The 23,525-nt window shown below is 38.5% G+C and overlaps 1 protein-coding gene across 2 annotated transcripts in view; it reads right to left on the reverse strand.

Annotated features, from left to right (window-relative positions):
* Positions 1-22,936, reverse strand: part of AKAIN1 (A-kinase anchor inhibitor 1) — a 54,565-nt gene extending 31,629 nt beyond the window's left edge. Inside the window, exon 1 of one of the 2 annotated variants that reach the window (XM_039463817.2) lies at positions 22,698-22,936. In XM_039463817.2, the coding sequence (XP_039319751.1) occupies positions 22,698-22,734 (37 nt within the window). In that variant the 5' untranslated portion in view covers positions 22,735-22,936. Of the gene's footprint in view, positions 1-22,256; positions 22,613-22,697 lie in introns of those variants that run through there. The other variant, XM_003924824.3, reaches the window with a different exon arrangement.
* Positions 22,937-23,525: the final 589 nt, after the last annotated feature.

The raw sequence follows: 23,525 nt of genomic DNA on the forward strand, positions 1-23,525 counted from the left end.
ACACAAGGCCCCACACTCAGAAGCACTCTGTGCTTGGTTTAAAGCTCTGCTGTTGCTGTCTCAAAATTCTTAATGATCTTATCTTCATAAGACTTGCATTTTGTAAGCGAAATTCAATAGAACAATGGAACCTCACCTGCAGAGAGGAGATGTGTGCAATTTGTCATTCCTTGTCACTCCGTTTATATACGCATAAAGCCTTAGCGATGCCCCACAAGCACAGAATTACAGTGCCATGTGATGCCTGTGAGTTCAAAGAGACTTAAAGCCTCAAAGTGAGTAGAAGGTAAGCATGGGACATTGGCAGCTGAGTGTGGGTAAGTGGAAGGCCACGCTTTCTGTTAGAACTATAACTTGCTTAGAACACACACAGAAAAGATCATGGCATCCTAGGAAACATAAACAACCAAGGGACCCTATTATGTTCTTTCTTGCTCTTGTTTCTTCCCTGTATTGGCCAAAAATCTACACTGAAAATGATGACATAGAGGCAAGAGAGAGACAGAGAAGTCCTGAGTTCCTTTTCCTCTCAGTCCTTCCTAACTCATCAGTAAGCCAAAGGTAGACCATGTAGGTGGAACATGTGCATATCACAAAATGAAATAAAAACAGTTCAGTAAGTTTATGCAGCATTTCCACTCTTCAGGTAAGAAATACATATGCATGTACAAGCTATGAAACTCAGCTTGTACAATTTTATTGATTCAGCATATGAGTTTAATTTGTATTTGAAACTAATATTGTATGGTATTAAAATGAATAATAAAATTCATGCTCATGCTCATAACTTTAAATTATAGCTTTTTTCTTTTTCTTTTTTTTTTTTTTTTTTTTTTGCTTAGTAAAACACGAAATGGCAAATTCAAAACACAATGATAAGAGGAGAGAGAGAACGCTTTCTATTTTAATGCATTTGGTGACATTTTGTCATGCTTTTTGAACAACAGCCCAACATTTACATTTTGCACTGGACCCTGCAAATTATGTAGTTGGCCCTGCCAGTAGCAATCCTCAGTCATGACAAATGAACATGTCTCCAGACATTGCCAGATATCACCTGGAGAAGGAAGAGAGGAATAAAATCACCTCTGGTTCTGGCTAAGAACCACTGCCCTAGACAGTCTGTCTTTATCAAAATGACAAATAAAGACTGGTAAATAGGCCAGGCGGGGCTCACACTTTGTAATCCCAGAACTTCAGAGGCCGAGGCAGGTGAATCATTTGAGGTCAGGAGTTTGAGACCAGTCTGGCCAACAGGGTGAAACCCTCTCTCTACTTAAAAAACAAAAATTAACAGGGCAGTCGTGGCACGTGCCTGTAATCCCAGCTACTCAGGAAGCTGAAGCAAGAGAATCGCTTGAGCCTGGGAGGTGAAGATTGTGGTGAGCCGAGATCGTACCACTGCACTCCAATCTGGGTGACAGAGTGGAACCCGGTCTCAAAAAAAACCCCAAAAACTGGTAAACAAAGACTCACACAACTTCAAATGAAAAAGTGTTATGAAAGCCAAGTGCTTAAAATCCTGTAGACACCGTAGGATCCAAGTTCTATGATAAGATGTCTAAACTTAAGATCCTTTTTTGAATGTGTCGCGCCTCCCAATATTTGGTGTTTTTCTGTCAGGACAATGTAAGATTAGAAAAGGATGAGACACATCTCCTTCTTTGATAAAAAGAGAAAAAAGCAAATATGAAAAGTAATGACTAGATAATAAAAACTGCAGGTATTTCTCAAGCAACTTTAAGAAAAAACACATAAAATAACAACAGAAAATCTAATTCACTTAAATTCTCCCTGCACCTAAATACAGCTTGGAAAGTCTTCATGTACTTCCAAGGGTACACATAGTTCAACTCAGACACATGCTGTAGCTTCAGGGTGTGTTGCTCTTGGGATACAATGAAATACTGTGGTTCCCAAAGGCCAGCATCCAATGGAATCACAGCTTCAGCTAGCTCAGTGGCAGCAGTAAGCTCACTAAGAGTGCCATAAAAATGCCTAACGATATCAGGGAGTTCTGTTCTTATTGATTTATGCAAGGTGAGCCTTCAATTAAAGTTAAAAATCTTAAATGCAAATTATAACTCAAATTTATATATGATGTATAGTTTACGAAGCAGATTTTGTAATGTTTCTATTTAAATCATTGTTATAACCCTATATGATAAGAAAGAAAGAAATTATTATTACTATTGTATAATTAGGTAAACTTAGATTCAGAAAGACTAACTATCCTCAAGTCAAATAGCAGGTTAGTGGAAAAACCTTGTATTAAAACCAATTTTCTGATTTCAAGCCCAGCAATGTTTTCCTATGCCATGATACCTGCATATTGACTTGGAGTTTATTTTTTTAAAAGAGATGACATTTTACATGTGTATTTTCTATTTTCCATATACATAGATATCTATAGCTATAATTACCTTTTGCAGAAGTTTGACAAACATTTAGGCAATTCAATCCCAGAATTCTCAAAACGAAGTAAAATACTTAGCATGTTAAATAACATTAAATATTTATTTTCAGACTCATGCACTGTATAAATACTCTATAAATAATAAATATGCTGTGTTTATTTTTCATATATAAATTGCTTCTAAGTTAAGTCATATAACAAAAATAGAAGCCTTGAGCCTAAGGAAAAACTGATTTGATAATACACTCGATTATTTCTTCTGTTTGAAATTTTCAGTGCCATGCCCTTCTGAAATGCGGTACTAAGAACACTGCCCCTATTTCTCCATTTGACCCAGATGATTGTCTGAAGGAACATCAAAAGCTGCTTAGAACGTCATTGGAGAAGACATGGTGTCAACACTGCCTGAGGAATTGCTGAGCGCAAATGTTGTGGATTCTGTCTTATTCCTTCCTCAACTGTAACTCTTTGTCCACCTGGGTCATGTCTGTAGGTAAACAGCCAGGCAAGAGTGTCCCTAATGTCCTCACTGCACATCCAGGTTGGTGTTGCTCTGGGTGGCTTCATGCTCCTGCTTTCTGCCTCCTGTATTTGAGGACTGTGCTTCATCCCCTAGCCTAACCATGGTAGGACTCATCTGCCTAAGGACAGACAGACCCTCCTGTTTATTGATATGCATGGTTTTGTGCATGATATGGTAATTGAATGATTGAGATTTCACCATGAAGAAGTGGAACAAGCCAGGCATGGATGGTGGCTGGGGTCTGTAAGCTCAGCTACTCTGGAGGCTGAGGCAGCAGGATTGCTTGAGCCCAAGAGTTCAATACCAGCTTGGGCAACAGAGCAAGACCCACCTCAAAAAAAAAAAAATGGAATTGGGACAAGATTACTCTCAGTATCTAAAAAGCAACAATCCTGCAGAGCTGCCAGTGACCAGAAAGGTGTGTTCTTCAAACCAGGGCTAGGCTTGAGGGGAAGGCCCCCATGGGAGCAGCAGAGTTAGAATCTTCTCTTGGTTTATACTTAATGGGAAAACTGTGAGATAGAAAGAAAGATAGTCATTTGTTCCTTCATTTATACAACATGTACAGAGCACTTGTATGTGCCAAAAGGAGATGCACAGCAGCAGGAGAATAAAGAATCAGGTAAGCCACCTGCCTGTTGTGCCTGCCCTTAAGAAGTCAGATCTGAACTTCTCAACCCAACCACACAATCAATTGCCTGGAGAGCTTTTAAAAAAAAATTATGCCAGGACACGCCCTTAGAAATTTTTATTTTACCAGCCTGGGTGGTTCCCTGAGCTTTCCAGGTGCACTCAGCTCTGATAATCCCTGAGCCAAAGCACAGACAGTAATGAGGTAAGCTGGAACAGGAACTAAGAATTAAAATATTTGCAATCAGATTAAAAATCCTCACCCTTTAAAGGTATTGGTATGCCAATTTTCTTTGGGTTTTCTCTTCATGTTTAATAAAAGTCAATCTCAGCTATGCTTAGAAAACTCAGGAAAAAACATGTCTAACCATGCTCAAAGCATCATTTTTTAAAATAGACTAAGAGTATAAGAGTGCAATTTTGTTACATGAATATATTGATTAGTGGTGAAGTCTGGACTTTTAGTGTATTCATCACCTGAAGAGTACATTGCACCCATTAAGTAATTTCTTATCCCGCACCCACTTCCTACCTTCCTACCTTGTGAGTCTCCAATGTCTGTTACCTCACTCCTTGTGTCCATGCATACACATTATTTAGCTCCCATTTGTGAGAACATGTGGTATTTGACTTTCTGTTTCTGAGTGGTTTAACTTGATAATGGCCTCTAGTTCCATTCATGTTGCTGCAAAAGACATTATTTCATTCATTTTTACAGCTGAGTATATGTGTGTGTATATATATATACCATATTTTAGGTACATAAGTGTATGTACATATATATATATATATATATATATATATATATATGTATACCATATTTTCTTTGAATACTTAGGTTGATTCCATATCTTTGCTCTTGTGAATAGTGCTGCAATAAATATATGAATGCGGTATCTTTTTGATATAAGGATTTCTTTTCCTTTAGGTAGATACCCAGTAGTGGGATTGCTGGATCTAATGGTAGTTCTAGTTTTAGTCTTTTGAGAAGTTGGAAGCCTGGCACACCTTCATCCTGTCTTAGCTGTGGCAGTGCTCATTAAAAGGAGATAACTTCAAGTAGAAGATAAACTTCATGGGCCTGAGGTAGGACCCATATCAAATACATCTGCTCCCCTTAGAAAGTCTATTTTCAGTTCTTTAATATGCTCCTTCCTCGAAGACATCTTTGTTGCTGTTTAAAGGTACTAAAGGCCATTTCTTTATAAGGTACACTTATGTACCTAAAAGGACATGACAAAAAGGACCCTCTTTCACCCTCAGTAGCTTCCCTTTCCCCATCCCACATTCCAGCACTCACAAATGGAGTCCCATGCTTGGCCCAGTGGTGCTAAGGGACTGTTGGTGGAAGAGGGTTTCTTTATTGGAACACAGCTTTAGTGTAGGCTTCCCAGAGGGACTCAAACCTAGAGCAAGGCAGTCACTTTCTCCCCAAAACAACTGATGCATCTTCCTCTCCAACCTGCTTTGCTCTCTGCCTTTCAATCACAGCACTCTGACACTTTAGTGTCCTTCCTTATATTAAGGTTCTGCTCACTACCTAGCAGAGTGCATAGTTCATAGAAGACAGGCAGCGAATGTTTCTGAAATAAATGAATCAAATTATATGAAGTGTTTATCCTCCATACTGCCCACATATTTATGGCCTTAACTGATATCCTCAGCTCCATTCCCACCAAGGCAGTTGTTTTCTTTTTTCCAAGGCCAGGTGCATGTGACTGAGAGATTCGTGGGGACAGACCTACTCCTGTCTAAGGCCGATACAGGAGAGGTGCTCATATTGGTGCTCATATGGCCAACAGCTCCACTCAACTAGCACTGTCCTGTAGGCACAGCAAAGAATGGCAAGATAAGAGAAGCTTTACACATTGTCCTTCCTGACATAAGTTATTTTTAGAGTAAAGTAACTATTAATTATTAACTCATATAGCATGACCTAATCAGATGGGGAAATAATCTACTCTGAAGCATGAGTCAGATTGCAATTAAGGCTGTAGGGAACTTCATTCTAAATTTCCTGATTGGAGAGTTATTAAAATCTCATCTATGGTATGGCAATAAACACATAATTTCATTTTTTATTCCCCCCAAAATGCAAAAATAAAATGGAAAGTTTGAAATAAGTGCACAAGAATGTTAGAAATAAATTTCATGGAGATAAAAATTAACAGCTTCTGTCAGGCAACACAAGATGTGGATCCCATAGAGCCCTCCTGTCTAAATACCAAAAAAACTCATCATACTTGTCCTGAATATAGATATTACATTCATAATTTCATTGTGTGTCTGGAGAGCCATAGCAACACTTGTCTTAGTTTGAAAAAAAAAAATAGCCAGGTAAGGTGGCTCATACCTATAATACCAACAATTTGGGAAGCTGAGGTGGGAGGATCCCTTGAGCCCAGGAGTTCAAGACCAGCCTGAGCACTGAGTGAAACCTCATCTCTTAAAAAAAAAATGCAAAATTAGCTAGGCATGGTGGCATGTGTCTGTAGTCCCTGCTACTCGGGAGGCTGAGGTAAGAGGACTGATTAAGACCAGAAGGTTGAGGCTGCAGTGAGCTGTGATTGCACCATTACACTCCAGCCTGGATGACAGAGTAAGACCCCACCTCAAAAAGAGAATAAAAGACATAAAATTTTTTAAAAGAATTCGGAGAAGACATTTTACTTTTGTCTTCTCATTGTAGCAAACTGATCAGCTGGGACTATTTGGAATATGGAACAGCATTTTAGCTACAGGTTAAAGAAAGACAGTTCTACTTTGGCATTTATTTGGATAAAGTTGTTCCTTGCTGAAAAGTGCAAGTGATGCATATGGCACAGAGTAGGTCTTCTATAAGTGTAAGCTCCCTTGCCTTTTCTTACATTCATCTCCTCTGCCTGGTAAAAGTCATTAGTGAGAGCTAAGAAGCTAAATCTCCAAGGATTCTGGGGATGACGATGTGGAACAAAATCAAGATTTTAAAAGAGGTACAGGAGTTATATTAACTTACTCAAAGTCACACAGCAAGTCAGTGCTTTTGAAGAAAACTCCAACCCTCTCCTAATCCCTGCCTAGTGATTGCATGGTTGTTTCACCAACAAGGTTTGTGGCTTTCCTCCTAAGAGCATTCAAGATCAAAGATAATGGTCAAAGAAAAGTATCCAAGAATATATGTGTCTAGCTATGACATAAGACCACAGGATGGTAATGTAGATCTAAATACCTCACAATACAAATTGACCCTACCTAAGTAGTTAAGTATTAAAAACATAATGCACTATACCTTCACCAGAAAATCATCATTCAGGGACACCAGGTGTTTTGACATGTTCATCTTCATATCTAAATGTATTCAACTTTTAAATTTGGAAGAGATCAGAATTATTCAGATGAGCAAGATGGCCATCTGCTTTCGAGCATGCAGCTGCTAGCCTTTAAACAGCAACTTTCCATGATTCATAACTTATTCATCTCAGGATGCACTCAGACATCCGCTTTATCATCAACTTAGTTTATTGTAGCATTTTGCTTTAAAATTTCTTACTATCTGCACAGGTAACATAGTAATTCAGTAAGTTGATCTTTTTCCATGGAAAGAATCAACTGTTTAGATCCCCACTGACGGTTCAATGTTGAGATCACCATATGCAAATGTATATGAAAGATACATTATTAGTCATCCCTCTATAAAACAACAATAACATCAGTAATAGCTTCTTTACCCTACCATGGGCTAGGCATTTCATCTTTATTTTCACTACGACTCTGGAAAACAGATATTATGATCTTCATTTTTCAAATAAGCACATCAGCAAAATTGGATAATTTACACAATGCCACTAAATGTGAAAATGGCAGAAATTAGTTGTTTGAAACCTGCCCTATCTGTCTGCAAAGCCAAGCTTCTGCAACAACCAACTTTGCCTCATATTTGAATTGCTATGGAATAACTGAAATATTCTTATCAGTTTTATAGAGACGGAGAGACTGTACTTAGCCAATTCTATTGATTTTCACCTCAAGAAAGCTCATGCCCGTGGCACTTAGTTAATATAAATGCTTTGAAAACTACAAGGCACAGTGTGAATTTGTTAGGTCTTCTTATTTGTCTAGACAAGTTTTGGCAATCCTGGCTGTCTATTCTTTACTCTCCATCCCTGACAGCAGCATTCAGGAATACATGAAGAATCTAGGAATTGTACAAACACAGAGTCCACTTCTCTGCAGGACAGAAGAGCATCTTATATCCTCTAACTTTGAAGAAAAGGTGCTGGACATACAGAAGATTCTTTCTAAGGAGACCAGTTTTAAAGTGCACATATTTTTTTGTCCCTAAATCTATTATGCAAATTGTTTGTTACCTCCTACTTAATAACTATGTTGTTTACAGGAAAAAAAAAAATGGCCCAACTTTCAAATCCTGGTTCTGAAACCTAAAATAGGTCAGGTATTTAGAGTCTCATTTTTATCATCTGAAAGGAAAAATATAAATAATGGCACCTTTTGCTGTCTTTTTAAAAAATGATATCTAAAAGACAATTGAATGACATAAAAAAAATTAGAGTTCACTGTGTAAACAGACACATCAAAAAATAATTTGCATGTCAGGTTAAAATTTTTGTTACAAAAAGAAAAATATATATTCATACAGACAAAGGATATGAAGTTATATTCAATGTGTCGGTAATGATTAGTTGAATGATACTGTGAGTGATTTTATATTTTCATTTGGTTAGTTACACTTTCTAAAATTTCCAAAACTATACCAACAAAAATTTTCAAATGGTGAAATACAATTCAGTTTTAAATGATAATGTGAAATCAGACAATACAGTAATTAGAAAAGAAAGACATGTAGGTAGTCAGTAGCCAACTTAAACCACCTTTAAAACTCTTTGCAGTTGATTAAAAAGCAAGATTTTTAAAAAAGTGTTGAATTTAATGTAAAAGGTAGTTTAAAAGTAAAAAAATGGAAAATGATACAAAGTTTATTCTTGTTATTCACAGTAGTTATTTTCTATAAAGTTACTGCAAAGACTTATTAGATCATATTGAAACTATTGATCTTATGAAAAATGCAGGGTTAGTTTCCTGTGAGCCTCTTTCACAACATTTTTTACAATTGAGCAATAAATACACAACCTTGTTTAATATGTGTTTCTGTTTAAAGACGCCTTACTTAACATATGCTGTTGATCCACTAACATTGATTTCACAAACAATAGTACTATAACTCATGGCTGAATCAAGCCAACCTAACACATGTGTATTCTCCATAAGGCACATCACAGCCTTCTTGTGCTTGGAAACAATATAGAGCACTTCAGCACTACATTCAAGGGTCGTTTTAAACAGTAAAATCACCAACAAAAATACAAAGCACATGGCACTAATAGAGCACAGCAAGAACATTTGTTTATAGTATCAGAGCAGGAACAAAGAGAGAGTGTTCAACCTTAGCTGGAAATGTGTTAGGTGGCTCAAATTTTCTGCTACTCTGCACATGCCCCACAATGACAGCAAAAGTGCTGCAATGAATTGGGGGTTACAAATAAATTTTAGGGAGTGGGCAAACTTGCAAATATGATATTCACAAATAATGAGGATCTACCATATCATTCAAATACTAATCAAAAGAAAGTTGGTCCTAATCAACATAGTACTGGATGTCCTAGCCAGAGCAATCAGGCAAGAGAAAGAAATAAAAGACACCAAACAGGAGGAAAGTAAGCCAAACTCTCTCTGTTTGCAGACAGTATGATTCTATTCCTAGAACATCCCATAGTCTCTGCCCAAATGCTTCTAGTTCTGATAAACAACAACAGCTAAGCTCAGGATACAAAATTAATGTACGAAAACCAGTAGCATCTCTATATACCAATAACCTCAAAGCCGAGAGCCAAATTGAGAATGCAATCCCATTCACAATAGATACAAAAAAGAATAAAATACCTAGGAATACAACTAACCAGGGAGGTAAAAGATCTCTATAATAAGAATTACAAAACACTGCTCAAATAAATCAGAGATGATACAAACAAATGGAAAAAATTTCATGCTCAAGAATACGAAGAACCAATATTGTTAAAATGGTCATATTGTCCAAAGCAATTTACAGATTCAGTGTTATTCCTATCAAACTAACTACCAATGACATTCTTCTTGGAATTAGAAAAAATATATATTTTAAAACTCATATGAAACATACAAGAAAAAAACATCCTGAATAGCCAAGGCAATCCTCAGCAAAAGGAACAAAGCAGGAGGCATCACATTACTCAGCTTCAAACTATACTACAAGGCTGCATTAACCAAAGCAGCATGATACTGGTACAAAAACAGACACGTAGACCAATGGAACAGAATAGAGAGCCCAGAAATATTACTGCACACCTACCACCATCTGATCTTCAACAAAGTTGACAAAAACAAGCAATGAGGAAAGGACTTTTTATTCAATAAATGGTGCTGGGATAGTTGGCTAGCCATATGTGGAAGACTGAAACTAGATCCTTTCCTAATACCATATAAAAAATCAACTCAAAATGGATTAAAGACTTAAATGTAAAACTTAGAACTATAAAAACCCTGAAAAATAACCTAAGAAATTACATTCAGGACATGGGCCCTGGAAAAGATTTCATGAAGATGCCAAAAGCAATTGCAACAAAACCATAAATTGACAAATAGGACCTAATTAAATTAAAGAGCTTCTGCACAGCAAAAGAATCTATCAATATAGTAAACAAACAACATACAGAATACAAAAAAAATTTACAAACTATGCATTCAACAAAGGTCTAATATCAAGGATCTATAAGGAACTTAAACAAATTCACAAGCAAAAAATAAGCAACCTGGATAAAAAGGAGGAGGATAAAAATCAACGGGACATTATTTAAAAGTGTCTTTTAAAAGGACATTAACAGACACTTTCAGAAGAAGACATACATGTGGCTGACAAACATATTTTTAAAATACTCAACATCACTAATCTTTAGAGAAATGCAAATCACAACCACAATGACATACCATCTCACAGCAATCAGAGTGACTATTCTTAAAAAGTCAAAAAATAACAGATGCTGGTGATGTTTCACAGAAAAGGGAATGCTCATACACTCCTAGTGGGAGTGTAAATTCGTTCAGCCATCATGGAAAGTAGTTTGGTGATTTCTCAAAGAACTTCAAACAGAATAACTATTCGACCCAACAATCCTATTAATGGATATATGCCCAAAGAAATGTAAATCATTCTACCATAAAGACACATCCAGGTGTATGTTTATCACAGCACTATTCACAGTAGCAAAGACATGGAATCAACCTAAATGCCCATCAACAGTAGACTGGATAAACAAAATATGGTACATAGGCACCATAGAATACTACACAGTCATAAAAAGAATGTGATCATGTCATTTGCAGCAACATGGATGCAGCTGGAACTGTAGAAACTAGAGCTCCGTAGATGCACGGATGAAGCTGGAGGCATTATCATAAGCAAACTAACACAAGAACAGAAAACAAAACATTGCATGTTCTCATTTATAAGTGAGAGTCAAACATTGAGTATACATGGACACAAAGAAGGGAACAACAGACACCAGGGCCTACTTAAGGGTAGCGGGTGGGAGAAGAAACAGTATCAAAAACTGCCTATTAAGTACTATGATTATTCCCTGGATGGCAAAATAATCTGTACACCAAACCCCTGTGACATGCAGTTAATGTAACAAACCTGAACATGTACTCCTGAACCTAAAATAAAACTAAAAAGCTCCAGATTTATTATCAGTCAAAATAGCCTTCAGAGTGAGGTTACTAGAAATAAAGAGGGACAGTCCCTAACAACAAAATGGTCAATTCACCAGGAAGACGGAACAATCTCAAGTGTGTATGTATCTAATGAGAGACCTTCTCTCATTATAAAATATATAAAGCTAAAAGTGGTAAACCATAATGAGAAATGGAAAAAGCCTCTATTTTTTTCTGGAGGCTTTAGTACTCCTCTTCTAGCAATCAACAGGCCAAGTAGGCTGAATATCAGCCAGGATGTAAAAGAAATGAACAACACCTTCAACTAGCTGTATCAAAATGACATTTATAGAGCATTCCACCTGAAAGAGCAAAATATACATTGTTTAAAATTGCATGTAAAACATTCACCAATATAGATCACATTCTGGCCTATAAACATCCCTTACCAAATTTAAAACAACTGAAACAATTACAAGTTTATTATCTGATCACAATAGAATGAAACTAGAAATCAATAACAAAAATATATCTAGAGAATTCCAAAATAATTGGAGACTAAACAACACACTTCTAAATAATCCATGGAATAATAAGGAGGTTTCAAGGGAAATTAGAAAATATTTTTAAATGAATGAAAATGAAAATACATCAAAATTTTTAGAAAACTCTAAAGCAATGCTTAGCTGGAAATTGTTGCATTATATGCTTATTTTAGAAAACAGAATTATCTCATATAAACAATATAAGTTCTCTCTTAAATCAAGAAAAAAAGGCAAAATAAAGTCAAAGCAAGAAAAAAAAAGATATAATAAAGAACAGAAATCAACAAAATTGAAAACAGGAAAACCAATAAAGAAATCAATGAAACTAAAATATGTATCTTTGAAAAGATTCTAAAACTAATAAACCTGTAGCCAAACAGACAAAACCAGATAAAAGACACAAATTACTAATATCCAGAATGAAAGGGAAATGTCTCTGTCCATTGCTGCTACAACATAATTCCTACAGATTTGGTAATTTACAAAAAACGCAATTTTATTTGGCTTATGGTTCTGGATGCTGGGAAGCCCAAGAGCTGGCATCTGGTGAGGATCATCCCATTGTGGGAAGGTGGAAGGCAGAAGCAAGCATATGAGACAGAAGAGAAATGAAGCCAAACTTGTCAATTTGTCAGGAGCCCACTTATGCAATAATTAAACCACTCCTATCACAATGGCATTAACCCATTCATGAGGACAGGAATTTCACAACTTAATTACCTCCTAAAGGTCCCACCTCTTTAATGTTGTTGTTACAATGGCAATTAAATTTAAACATGAGTTTGGGAGAGACATCCAAACTATATAGGATTCTACTCCTAGCCCCTCAAAACTTATGTTCTTCTCACAATGCAAAGTATATGCATTTCATCCCAATAATCCCAAAAGTTTTAACTTATTCCAGCATTAATTCAAAAGTTCAAAGCCCAGAGTCTCATCTAAATCAAAGATGGCTGAGATTCAAGGTGTGATTTATTCTGAGGCAAATTCCTCTTAGCTGTGAACCTGTGAAATCAAAATAAGTTATCTACTTCTAAAATACAATGGTGGACATGCATAGGATAGGCATTCCCATTTCAAAAGGGAGAAATAGGCCAGAAAAAAAGGGGTAACTGACCCCCATGTAAGTCCGAAACCCAGCAGAAAACAACATTGAATCTTAAAGCTGAAGAATAATGTCCTTTGACTCAATGTCCTGAATCCTAGGTACCCTGGGACGGAGCTGGACTTCAAGACTTTGGACAACTTTTCCCTCATGGCTTTGCTGGGCTCAGTTCATGCTTCAGCTCTCTTAGTTTGAAGTATTTTGCCTGCATCTCTCCCAAGCTGGCATTGTATGCTGGTAACTCTACAGTTCTGTGGTCTCAAGGGTGGCCTCACTTCTATGGATCCACTTGGCATTGACCTAGTAAGGAAGTCTGTGGTAGCTCCACCCATGGAGCAAGTGTCTTCCTGGGCACCAATGCTGATTATGACTTTCTTTGAAATCTAGGTGGGAAAAGCCATGCCTTCATAGCTTTGTATTCTTGCACTCACAGAATTAGCATCATGTAGATGCTACCAAGGCTTGCAGCTCGTACATTTTGGAGCAGCAGGTAGAGTTACACCTGAGCCCACTTGAGCCATGGCTGGAGCAGCCAAGGAGAGCTATGCTGAAATGTAGGGATCAGAGAGCCTAGATACTCTGGGTAGCAAGACTGTAGAGGGCACCCCATGCCCATCCCCCAAAACCATTCTGCCCTCTTAGAGCTCTGAACCTGAGTTAAGAGGGGAAACCTTGAAGATCTTTGAAATGCCTGTGTAATCTTTCTCCCATTGCCTCTCCCATCCCCACTCATGAGGGGAGAATCTTCATGACCTAATCATCTCTTAAAGGTCCACTTCTTAAAATTGCTATGTGACAATTAAATTTCAACATGAGTTTTGGAGGAGACATGCAAATGCTAGAGGAGGCTATTAATATAGAACTCATATACATTAAATAGAAAATAAGAAATTATTAAAACAACTGTATGCATGAAAATTCAACAAACTAAATGAAATAGGCCAATTTATTAAAAGGCTACTGAAATTCACTCAAGATAAACAAAATAGTCCTTTATCTATTAAAGAAATTGTACTTGTGGTTAATAATGTCCCAATGAACAAAACTCTATAACCAGATGTTTTACTGGTGAAGGAAACATTTAAAGAATAAATTATACAATCTATCTTATTCAAGCAGAAAAAACTGAAATATTCACACCATTTACTAATAGTAGCCCAATCTGTGCTACTATAACAAAATACCTTAGACTGGGTAGCTTAAACTTTAGACATTTATTTTACAGAGTTCTAGAGGTTGGGAAGTCCAAGATCAAGGTGCCAGCCAATTCAGTTTCTGGCATGTGGCTCTCTTTCTAACTTGCATATGAATGCCTTCTTCCTGTATTCCCACATGGCAGAGAAAGAGATAATATCTCTTATGTATCTTCCTATAAAGGTACTATTTCCATTTGTACGAGTTCCACCCCCATGACCTCCTCTAACTCTAATTATATTCCAAAGGCCCTACTGCAAATACCATCCCATTGGAGGTTAGGGTTTCAATATGTAAATTGGTGATGAGGGAATATTTGAAAATATTCAATATCTATTGATGATAAAATCTCTCAACAAACTGTGAGTAAAAAGAAACTTCTCATTGTTCAACACCCGCCTATGAGCGAGAATATACGGTGTTTGATTTTCTGCTCTTGTGTCAGTTTGCTGAGAATAATGGTTTCCAGATTCATCCATGTCCCTACAAAGGACGTGAACTCATCGTTTTTGATGGCTGCATAATATTCCATGGTGTATATGTACCACATTTTCCCTATCCAGTCTATCATCGTTGGGCATTTGGGTTGGTTCCAGGTCTTTGCTATTGTAAACAGTGCTGCAATGAACAGGAGGGGAGCACTACACACTGGGATCCGTTGGGGGGAAATGGGGGAAGGGCGGGGGGGTGGGGAGGTGGGAAAAGATAGCATGGGGAGAAATGACAGATACAGGTGAGGGGACAGAAGGAAGCAAAGCACACTGCCATGTGTGTACCTATGCAACAATCTTGCATGTTCATCACATGTACCCCAAAACCTAAAATGCAATAAAAAAATAAATAAATAAAAATTAAAAAAAAAATCACCTCTAGATTACTTGTAATACCTAATACATTGTATATGTGAAATAAATTGTTGTACTGCAAAAAAAAAAAAAACTTCTCTAACCTAATAAAAAGTATCTGCAACTAAACTATAGCTAATATCATAATTAAAGGTAAAAGACTGAATGCTTTCCCCTAAGATTATAAACAAGGCAAGAATGTCTTCTTACTATTCCTATTTAATATTGAAGTAGGAGCACTAGTCTGCACAAAAAGGCATAAAATTAGTAAAAAAGAAATAAAACCTTTTTCAAACAAAGTACCTGCCTACAGTAAAAAAATCCTAAGGAATCTGCAACTTATCTCTTAAAACTATTAAGACAGTGAATCAAGAATGCAGAAAACAGGGTCAATATGTGAAACTGAATGATACCTTATACTAGCAATGAATGTTCAGAAGTCAAATTGCTTTTAAATTACATGTACAATAGCTCCTCTCAAAAGATACACTTAAGTATAATGTAGCAAAATATATAAGATCAATATGCTGAAAACTACAAAATTCTCATGAAATAAAGAAGAGCTAAATAAATTAAGAGACTTATCTGTTTATAAATTGGGGCTCAACATAGTTAAATTCATTCTCCACACACTGATCCATAGATTTCAGGAAATTCCATAAAAATTTAGACAGAATTTTATGTAGATACAGGCAAGCTGACTCTAAAATTTAGATAGAAAGGTAATGGAGGATTTACACTATTTGGTTGTAAGACTTCCTGCAGGTTGAGTATCCCTTATCCAAACTGCTCAGGAGAAGTGTTTTGGATTTGGAATATTTTTCAGATTTTGGAATATTTGCATATAGATAATGAGATATCTTGTGAATGGGTCAAGTCTAAATACAAAATTCATTCATATTTCATGTATAGCTTATGCACATAGCTGATACACATATATTTCATATACATCTTATACACATGGAGGTTAACTTTATACAATATTTTAGATAATTTTTGCATGAAATGAAGTTTGTAAGTATGTGTGGAATTTTCTATTTGTGGCATCATGTCAGTGCTCAAAATGCTTCAGATTTTGGAGTATTTTAGATTTCAGAGTTTTGGATTAGGGATGCTCCACCTGTATCTAGCTATATTGATAAAGACAGTGTGGTCTTAATGAAAGGACACACATATAGATGAATGAAACGACTAAAATGTTTAAAAATAGATGCAGATAAATATAGTCAGTTAGGGTTTGTTGTTTGTTTTTAGAAACAGGGTCTTGTTCTGTCTCCCAGTCTGGAGTGCAGTGGCTCAATGGTAGCTCAAAAAGGATTATCCCACCCCATTCTCCCTAATAGCTGGAACTACAGGCATGTGCAACCACACACAGCTAATTTTTCTTCTCTCTTTCTTTCTTTCTCTCTTTCTTTCTCTCTTTCTTCCTTTCTTCCTTTCCCCTTTCCTTTCCTTTTTCCTTTCCCTTCCCTTCCCTTCCCTTCCCTTCTCTTCCCTTCCCTTTCTTCCCTCCCTTCCCCTCCCCCCTCCCCTCCCCCACTCCCCTCCCCTTCCCTCCCCTCCCCTCCCATCCCTCCCCTTCCCTCCCCTCTCCTTTCCTTTCTGGTAGAGACAGGATCTTATTATGTTGTAAATTTTCTAGGCTGGTCTTACCCCCTGGCCTCAAGCAATTCTCTTGCCTTGGCCTCCCAAAGTGCTGGGGTTATAGGCTTGAGCTACCACACCAGACACAGTTATTCAAGATGTAAAGGTAATTCAATGAAGAAATATTGTCTCTCTAGCAAATGGTATTAGAACAATTGGACATTCATATGCAAAAAAGTGAAACGATATACTTCACACTTACACAAATCAAAATGAGAAAACATCATGATTTTGGGTTAGGTAAAGTTTTTAGATATCACAAGTACAATCTATTTTTTAAAATTCATTAGATTGCAGTAAAATTAAAACTTTTTGCTCTAAAAAAGACAGTGTTAGGAGAATAAAAAGTCAAGCCACAAGCTGGGAGAAAATATTTGTAAATCACATACTGACAACAAAATATTTACATAGTATATAAAGGAATTTCTCAAAACTCAACATTACAAAAATAAATATTCCTTCAAAAAGTGGGTGAAATATTTGAACAGACAATATATTGAAGAAAATATACACATGGCAAATAAGCTACTGATAAAAAGATATATAACCTCTAGTCATTAGGAAAATACAAATTAAAACCACAATAAATACCACTGTGTGCCTATTAGAATGGCAAAGATGAAGAACAGGTAAAATTCTTATGCATTGCTGGTGGTAATGCAAAATGGTACATCCCTTCTGGAGAACAGTTAAGCATGTACTTACTGAAGGACCCAGCAGTCCCAAGCCTAGGTATTTATACAAATTAAAATCTATGTTTACACATATGTACAGCAATATTTAATACTGTTTTACTCATAATCACCCAAAAATTGAATGCAACCTAAATTCCTTTTGAAGAAGGAAGGAATGAACAGCTTTGGGTACATCCATACAACGGAATACTACTTAACAGTCAAAAGCAATGAACTTTCCATATACACAATACACCATGCAGAGTGAAAGAAGCCAGGCTCCAAAAGTTACATACTTTATGCTAAACCCTCAAGGTGATAGTAAGTGGGGTCTTTTGGAGGTGATTTCATCACAGAGGTGGAACATTCATGAAAAGGATTGTGCCCTTATAAAAGAGGCCTGAGAAAGACCCCTGGCCCTTCTGTCACATGAGGGTAGAGTGAGAAGGTGTTGTCTATGAGAAAACAGGCCCTCTCCACACATTGAATCTGCCAGCATCTTGGACTTGGACTTCCAGCCTCCAGAACTGTGAGAAATAAATTTCTGTCATTTATAAGCCACTCCATCCATGGGATTTGGTTGAAACAGCTCCAGTGGTCTAAAAGTCGGTATTATTTCATTTATACAACAGGCTGGAAAGGTAAATCTATGGGGTTAGAAAAGAGAGCTGTGGTCACCAGAGGTTGGCAGGGTGAGGGGGAAGGGGGAACGATCTGACTACAAAGGAGTATTACAAGAGAAAAACTAGATTCAATGAAACTGTTTTGTGGTCATTACATGAATATATACATACATTGAAACTCATATAACTCTATGCCAAAAGAGCCAATTTTACCATATATAAATTTTTTAAATAATACATAAATCGAAGTTAAAAAAGAAAGACTAGGCTAACAGAAAAGAATTTATTGTATTGGCAGATTGTAAACCTCACTGTCAGATACATAATTTATTTATTTATCAATGTCTCAGGAATTTATTAAGCAGTTTATACAAATAAAGACAAGTTATAAATACCTTGCAATGAATATTTTCTTATATATCTTAGGAAGCTCCTTCTAGAAATATTGGTACTAAATATTCTTCCAATGGAGCTTAGATGTCAAGAGGCTAGATTTTTGCTTACAATTACAACATTTCTATTCCTCCATGAATCCTTGTTATCATACCTTGACTAATTTTCATGCAAGAAAAGAACTATTTTTATGCTGGCAATTCACCTGACTTGAAGGCAAATCAAGTATATATTAGGCCTATCCACAAGAAAGGTACACTAATCCCTGAATTATATACAAATCATGAAAGCAAGTGGGGAATGGCCCAGGGATAATGTAACTTCTGCCCTCACTTTCCACCTCATACTCTGTTTCTTATTAGCTCTTCCTCAAGGGAGAAGGAATTTAGGAAAAGGAAACTGATTGTTCAGAGTCTAAAATTCTTTGGGTGGAACCATGGCACCGAAAAATCATTTGGATTTGTGAACATATCATTTTTCTCATCCTGGAATTAGGCCAAGAAATATTCTGACATTCCCTTGTGTATTTTTTCACGTTTACTACCAATGGCCACTGGTTTTTCTTCTAGTTCCACTTTGACTTTGTCTATAAATTAGTAATAATTCCTTGATATTTCCTCACAATACCAAGAGTACTGTGTTAGAAGTAAGGAACCCCTCCCAGAACTGTTTTTTCCTCCTGAATGGAAGATATTGCCATATCCACAGCCTAAATAACCTGGATCAGTTTTGTATCATGGGTACAAATATATTTCTCCGTATTGGTTGTATTGCTTCTTAGCTTTCTCATATTGCTCTTGAAATTTTCTATCTTCAGTTTACTGGGATGGGAGGAGGAGGAATAAAGCAATTTAGGAAAAGGAAGCAAGGGGCCTCATTTTGGTCTTTAGCCAAAGTCATGTAGCCTAGCTTAGTTTAACTTCTATTTAGGTACATATGGTACTTAAAGAGAAATTAATATATATGTATACTTTATACCTCATTTAACCATTAATAATTTTGTATAGTTCCTTTAAAGGGAAGCATAAATAACTGATGGGCTTCAAGTAATTAAGTCCTTAAAAAATTAGTAGCCATGTCCCTTACCTTTAAGGGGTTTGAAAACTGTCAGGCACAAAATTAAAACTCTCCTAAATTATAGTTGACTTAATAATTTTAAAAAGAGGAAAAAATAGAAGTGAACTGCTGTCTGCCCTATGCAAACTGAAAACAACCCAAATACCTGTCCAACTTAAGCTGTATTCTTTACAATCTATAGACTAACTGAAACAAGAAAATGTAAGGATATGCTACGCCATATGGTAAGACTGAATCCTAATTAGGGCTAATAAAGTCTGATTCTAATTCTCCCTCATTTCATTGTACTTCTGAACTAGAACTTGTTCTACAAATATCTGTCACTTTTCATGCTTGCCTTTAAGGTAAAGAGCCAGGAGAATCATTCAAAGGCAGACCTGTCATCTGAGGGAAGTTCTGAACAATACTTCAGGGTTCTTGCTCTCCTGCACTAAAATCCAAAAAAGCTACAACATATTTTAAAGACCACAGTACCCATTGACCCAATTTTATGAATAGCTTCTTGTTAATTTATTGTTATATTCATCTTGGCTTACATAACACCCTTTTAATAATTTTGGAGTGATCTTAGCACATGACCCTGTTTCTTCCCTTTCTGGGTGTTAGGTTAGCTTGGAGGAAAGGGATAGGAGTGTATTTCCTTTAACTATTATAAAACATCTGGATTCCCAGTTTATTATAGAGATTTAGAAAAGCAATAGGCAAGAAATGAGGTTGCAGTGCTGAAAATCCGGCAGAGTTCAAAAGCAATTCATTGTTCTGCTTTTCTTAAAGAATAGTACATGTCACTATATGAATTAGAAAACAAATGATCCATAGATGAGAAGGTAAGTTGACATAATATTTTTAGCACCCTGTTTTTGTCCCAAAATGCTTACGATTTTTCAAGAGAACCCCAAAATTGAAGAAGTGATGCAAAAGAAAAATGTTTCCCCAGAGGTTTTGGTATCTATCCTATCCAGGTCAATTTATGCCATCTGCGACAGTTATGAATAACCTTTACTTTCCATACAGAGCAAAACACTAATACAAAACTTGAAAGCAAAATGGAAAAGTAAAGTCTTGTCCAAAGTGTGAGCTCTTTAAACCAAGCCACTCCACTCCAGAAATTCACCACTGTTCATTACACTAGCCATCACTCACAATCTTGCTCTTAGAAAATGACTAGTTAGCCATAACTCTTGGACAACACCATGTTTCTCCCTTCCTTGGAAAGAAAAGGATATGGTGAGTCTCTAGCTACATCTGACTTTGGACCACAAAGCATCTACCCCTGAAACCGGCAAGACATTTTGTCAGGAAGAAAGGTTCTGGGAGAAAAATACAAAACATGAGGTCAGAAAACTCCATTTGAGACTGGCAAGATTATCTGGAACCAGCCTCCCTGGGGATGGTAGAGCAGGATGATATTCCTTAACTCCTAAGGTAATTAGAACATCAAATGAGATAGCAGCATGAAACTGCTTTGTTAAGTGTTAAGTGCTGTATAAATGCAGCAAAGAGCTGTTTTCCAACTTCCTTGTTCCAGTGTTGATTGAATGTCCTCACTATATGGAAAAATTTCCTCCCTTGAGTTATTTGGGATAGGCATGGGAAGAGCTCCTGGGTATTCCTTTAAGGCGTTCCCCTAAGAACCACTGCCTGTGGTAAAGCTAGAGCCTACAGAAACTCATCCCTCCCTCCCCAGCTGGCATCCTGAGACGGAGGGGGAGGGGACTAACTTCCTCTTCTCAAGTTTTGCTAATTGAATTTTTTGAAGTCCAGACTCCATTCTTCCGTTAAAACACACACACACACACACACACACACACACACACACACACACACACACATTATGTCTTTTCTCCCCAGCCATCTGAGGCCCATAACGGCAGCAAATGCATGCCAGTCTTTCAAGTTAAAGACCCCTGTAACAAAGCTAGAGAGTTCTAGGCCTCTCCAGCCTTCCCCACTCCCTGTTTTCCACGGTAGTCTTTAACGGAAACAGACCCTAAAATGTATGAAAGAGAAATGCTCTGGATCTACTCCTAGGAAAAGCGTCGGAGATTCACAATGACCACGCTTTTCCCCGCTTTTTTCGCTTAGCCTGGCCTCCCTGATATACATCCCTTGCTCCAGTAGGGCGGACTCAAATAAATACCCACGCATGCACACGGCGGTAAGCCGGTCAACCGCAGACAAATCTGACTCTTCGCCAATTTGTACCCACGGAGAGCAGCAAAGGGACCAAGGTCCTCCACTGTCTGCTCCAAAAAGACACTGCAACCTCCAGCGGCGCCGCAGTAGCAGCCTCTGTGGTGCAACCTCCGGTCGGAGTGTCAGGGCCAATTCCTTAAGGAGTATCGCTCCTCTGCCCTTCGTCCTACTCCCCTTGGCTTTGCCCACTTCTCCTCCTTCTCCTCTAAGGCCAGGGAGACCCAGGTCACTTTGCCAATTCTGCGGAGGGGGAAGGAAGTAGCAGTGAAGGAGATTCCCACGAAAGTAGCGCGAAGCCCACTACACTGCCCCACCGCTCCTCTCTCGCCCGTGTAGGTGCCTGTGCTGCTGGCCAAAGTCCCAGTTCTCAAGATGCCTGAGCTCGGATGGGGTTTGGAGGAGCTAGGAGGGAAGAGGAGCAGCGGGACGAGTTAGAGGAAGGGCTGGAGGGTGTTAGAGGACAGCTGGGGCGGGACGGGGGAGAGGGGCGAAGGCGACGCGCCGAGGCACTCCCCCGCCCCCGAACACAGACAGAACTCCGAAACGCGCAGATGAGGCCGAAAGGTAAAGGCCTTTTCTCCCTCTCCTCTCGGTCCTCTACCCTGCTCCCCTCCTGGACACCTGGTGAAAAAGCAAGGTGCGGGGTACCTGGAGCGAACACCATGATTTCCTGCAGCCGCTACGCCCCTGGATTAAAAGAGAAAGACGGGCAGACGGAGAATGGGGAAAAGGCCCTACTTGGCGGTGTCCTGTGCAGGAGGGCGCGCAGGGCTGGCGGCGGGTGGCGGGCGGCGGACGGGACGGTCAGCACCCCGGACAGCTCCCGCCGCGAGATCCTGGGGCCGCAGCTCCGGCCGCTGCGGCGCGCTCTGCCTGCCCGAAGCACCTCTGCGCCCGCGGCCAGCGCGGCGGTGGGAGGAGAGCGACTCCCCGCTCAGTCCATCCCTCATTCCTGTGCCAGCTCGGCGGCGTACACCGCTGCTTACGGAGCAAAGCACTTCCACCGCTTTCACGGACGAGGAAGGACGGAAGAGGAAGACAGAGAAAGGCAAACTTCCCGGCAGGGGACAGCTAATTGCTTTTAATTACCTGCTGTCGCTCGCTCCCGTGGATATTGGACTGACATTTAAAATAGGTTAAAAAAAAAAAAACTCTTAAGAGCTTTCTTTACTCTCGAGGATGACTCTGAGTTCTCCGAGTTTGGCTGGCTTGAACAGAGGGGCGGGGCTGTCAAGTTAATAGGTCCTAGAGGTCCTTGAGTCCTCTCTCGCGAGTCCCAGTCCTCTGATAACGTCAAGAAGAGAGCAGTAGGGAAGGACAGAGTGGCTATGGAGCACTCGAGGAGTGTGCCACTGAGCAGGACGCCACTATCAGGCCCCACTCCCAGGTGGCAAACCCGGCTCTGAAACGTCCTAAGCTTGAAGGTTCTCAAGGTCATCACTTTAGAAAAAGCTGGCCAGGGCAGAGGAAAGAGAACTCATACACCTTTGACAAGGATGAGCCAACAGAGCCCCCTGCAAGTGTGAGAACAGCCCCGAGATCAATCAAGGAATATCAATTCTTCCCCTATCCTTATCCAGCTGAAAACTGTCTGCATCCCCTTCCCCCACTAGGCACTCAGTTCTACCTTAAAGGTACTGGGATTGCCTCATGTTCACTTCATGCTCCTGATCCATTGCTCATTTTAGGTATCTATTACCTAAGTAATATTTGTACAGTGTGCACAGCCCACACTAGATGTCACCCAGCTTGAAACAGGTTCATGTGGGTTACAAACCCAAAGCTAAACCCACCCATAATCCTCCAGCCTCTCCCCAATTCTTCCAGCTAAATATGGTTTTCCAAGAACAAAGGTAATCAAGGTCATCTCCAGTGTTTTATGGGGTTTCTTCACTTGCAACTATCCCTGGAAAATAT

The sequence above is a fragment of the Saimiri boliviensis genome, chromosome 13 (assembly GCF_048565385.1).
Source record: "Saimiri boliviensis isolate mSaiBol1 chromosome 13, mSaiBol1.pri, whole genome shotgun sequence".
NCBI lineage: Eukaryota > Metazoa > Chordata > Mammalia > Primates > Cebidae > Saimiri > Saimiri boliviensis.